General features: G+C 40.6%; 1 protein-coding gene across 1 annotated transcript in view; it reads right to left on the bottom strand.

Annotated features, from left to right (window-relative positions):
- LOC104622243 (collagen alpha-1(IV) chain-like) overlaps positions 1–2926 on the bottom strand; it is a gene marked incomplete at its 3' end in the record, with an annotated part of 29677 nt that extends 26751 nt beyond the window's left edge. The window contains exons 1-3 of the mRNA XM_010288971.1: positions 2921–2926; positions 2497–2586; positions 2362–2406 (exon numbers count right to left, since the gene is read on the bottom strand). Of these exons, the coding sequence (XP_010287273.1) occupies positions 2362–2406; positions 2497–2586; positions 2921–2926 (141 nt within the window). The remainder of the gene's footprint in view (positions 1–2361; positions 2407–2496; positions 2587–2920) is intronic.
- Between the last annotated feature and the right edge of the window lie 654 nt (positions 2927–3580).

Raw genomic sequence — 3580 nt, forward strand, 5'->3', positions numbered from 1 at the left:
TGAAAAGAAAGAAATTAGCAATATTAGCAATAATCCAGGTCAGATGTCACGATTAAAACATTGATGATCTTTGTAAAAATACATATACTTCATACGTACAGGAAGGCCTGGGTTTCCTGGAAAGCCTGATGCTCCTGGGGGGCCCTACAATTGACAAAAACATAAACTGAAATGACAAACCCACACAACAGCAACAACAAGCTGCAGCCCAAGTCGCATCTCCAGTGGTGATAGTCAAAAAACAAGTAACAGTTTCTTTTAAACTTCCTTGACAAAATAGCTCTAATCTTCAAAACCTCGCAAACGTGGCAGCTTAGTAATCCATAACTGAAATCAACTTTTTTTATTTCTTTAATTTCTTAAGCAGCAATATGGATTTCCTTCAACAGGAACTGGACCAGAGCCTTGTGCACAGGAAAAAAGGAATGCAGAGGTGCTGTCTTCTCACAACCATTGTTCTCAAAATGAAATTTAATGTAGGTACCTCATCATAGCAGAAGAGGATGTTAACACAGTGTAAAGATGCTTCTCTATCTTTCATACTCCACATCAGTGTATCAATTCATCCTTATTATCAAAAAACCTATCGGGCTGAGATAACTCTTTATCCTTGAACAGCCTTCCAGTGTAGCAAATCAGGAGTGTGACTTGGCACATCATTTTCATCCTACCAACTGTGCTGGTTTTGGCTGAGATAGAGTTAATTTTCTTCATAGTATGGGGCTATGTTTTGGATTTGTGCTGAAACCAGAGTTGATAATTCAGGGATGTTTTCATTATTGCTGAGCAGTGCTTACACAGAGTCAAGGCCTCTTCTGCTCCTCACACCACCCCACCAGCGAGAAGGCTGGGGGTGCACAAGAAGCTGGGAGGGGACACAGCTGGGACAGCTGACCCCAACTGACCAAAGGGATACTCCATACCATACAACATCATGCTCAGCATATAAAGCTGGGGGAAGAAGAAGGAAGGAGGGGATGTTCAGAGTTATGGCATTTGCCTTGCCAGGTAACTGATATGCGTGATGGAGCCTTGCTTTCCTGGAGATGGCTGAACACCTGCCTGCTGATGTTGAAAGTATACGAGGAATGAAGCTGAGGGTGAAAGAATCCATATTTGGGACAACACCGATGAGAAGTGGTGAATTAACTCCTTGTTTTGCTTTGCTTGTGTGTGTGGCTTTTGCTTTACCTATTAAACTGTCTTTATCTCAACCCATGAATTTTCTCCCTTTTACCCTTCCTATTTTCTCCCCCATCTCACCATGGGGAGAGTGAGCAAGTGGCTGCGTGGTGCTTAGTTGCTGGCTGGGTGTAAGCCATGACACCAGCTTATTTATTCATGCAGTATTTCCTAGTACATGTATTGTGAAGCAGAAAAGATGTATGGGAATCCTGTGCTCAGATAGTATATTTGCATCTCCAAAACTTTATAATTGCTAAAATTCAGTCTCCTTGCACTGTAGCACACAAACACATCTGCCAGGAGATGCCAATTCACATTAACACTCAGGATACCCCAGGGTATCACGAAATTTCATAGACTGACATAAGGATTTCTTGATCGAGCAGAATATCCCCTCTGTAAAAGCTCAGAAACTGCAGTTGATTCAGTAAATTCTTTGTGCTGCAGCAACTGCAGGCAAATGGAGAACAAAACTGAGATGGCATTTTGAAAATCTGTGGAAAAGAGAGTATAGCTGAAAATGTATGCATCATTATTAGTCAAGCCATCCAAATTCTCTTTCATCATTACATTACAAAATGTGAAAATGCTCAGAATGAACTTGGCACCTCACAAAACCCCAAAAGACATGGTCCTGGCTAACATAATGTTCTAAATTAAGTGTTATATAACAGAAATGACACCAGGAAGGTTACAGGCATATTCAGAACCTCTTCTAGCAAAGTCAAGAAATTTCTGTCCCTGCCTTTAATTCGGCTCTGTACCCTGTGCACATTTTTAACATGTATGTGCTCACGAGTGTGTCAGCTTCTCTGCTGGAGTGCTTCAAGGGTGTTAGACGGCAAACATAAAGGAGAATTTTGCATGAGGTAACAAGGTTTGTTCATATTCAAGCTGGAAAAAAGCCTCTTGATATGTCAGAAAGATATCATATTAAAACCCCTGCTGTTGATGGAGTGGTAAGTTCCAGGTGAAAATGCAAATGGACAAAGGCACTGACTGAGCAATGCAGAAAGAACTTCAAAGGCAAAAGCAAGAATTTTGAAATTATTGTGCAGCACATTGATTAACTCAAAGAAGAGACTAACCCCGTCTTGCACTTGAAGGCAGCTGTGGAGAGTTAAAGACATATAAACCCACAGACATCAGAATTGCAAAAAGTAAGTCAGAACTCACTCTTGTTCCCTTCGTTCCTGGCAGTCCTGGTTCTCCAGTATCACCCTGAAAAGGAAAAGAGATAGCTTTGTCTTTCCTAGGGACAACAATTTAGGGAATTCTGAGTGTTTTAAATATTAAAGCTTAAGTTCTTACCTTAAGCCCTGGTGGCCCAGGAGGACCTTCAGGTCCTTGCATTCCAGGAAACCCAATCACACCCTGTAGTCCAGGCAAGCCTCTTTCTCCCTGTGGAAGAAGAAAACTCATTAGCAACTGCACAGCTGAAGCTGCGTCTTCAAGTAACACACATATCCTGTTTCTGTGTTCAAGAAACTTGTTAGGTGGTAAGAAGTTACATGTGACAGCAAACATTTCATGCTGATGTTTGAAAGAAGGATTATTATAAACAAAGCAATTTGTCTGGTTCAATAATAGGTTGGAAAAGTCTGAAGATGGCATAATAGAAAAGCAGTCTTTGAATGTCAATGAAACCTTTTTTCTGTCTCCCTAGATAGCACTGTTCATAGCATATTTATATACCTGTGATCAGGAAGGCCACTTTCCCTCTAAGATGACTTACCTGCATTCCTATAGAGATACCACTAAACCCTGATAGAAAATCTAACCCCAAATCAGCAATTAAACTCCCAAAAACTGCAAATATCACTATTCAGTCACTACTGTATGAATGGCAAATAACACCCTTCTTGTGTATTATTCACAACAGCAGATCTTGAAGACCAAGCTTGTCACTTATTCTTGAGTTTCAGGGTTGTTCACAGCCTGGGTGCATTGAGATACAGGATCTTCGCAAGAAGCTGAAGATACAGATTGTATGTGCCATTCTTTAGCTTGTTCTTTAATGCTGCATGGGACATCTGTGTTTTCTGTGCTGTCCCTCTCCCTACAATCCCAAATGTATATAAATCAGATAAATCTAGAGGCAGAAAGTCCATGCACACTCTAGATTAATATTGCAGCTATTACACATTCACTATACTTGGGAGTCCCAGTGAAACCAAAAGCAACGCCATCTGAAAAAAGGCTGCAAAATCTACACGTAGGGGAGAGGGAAAATAAATGATGCATGTGAAAGTCTGAAAATAGCAAATTAAGCAAATCAAAAGCTCAACGTTCCACGTAGGAAGGAACTAGAGTTGTCCTTTCAAAGTGTGGTGTGAAACAAGGAGAAACACTTCATATTGTCAAAAAATGTGGGAATATTGGATAAATAAAACAC

This window comes from Phaethon lepturus, unplaced genomic scaffold, assembly GCF_000687285.1.
Source record: "Phaethon lepturus isolate BGI_N335 unplaced genomic scaffold, ASM68728v1 scaffold8416, whole genome shotgun sequence".
Taxonomy (NCBI): Eukaryota; Metazoa; Chordata; class Aves; order Phaethontiformes; family Phaethontidae; genus Phaethon; species Phaethon lepturus.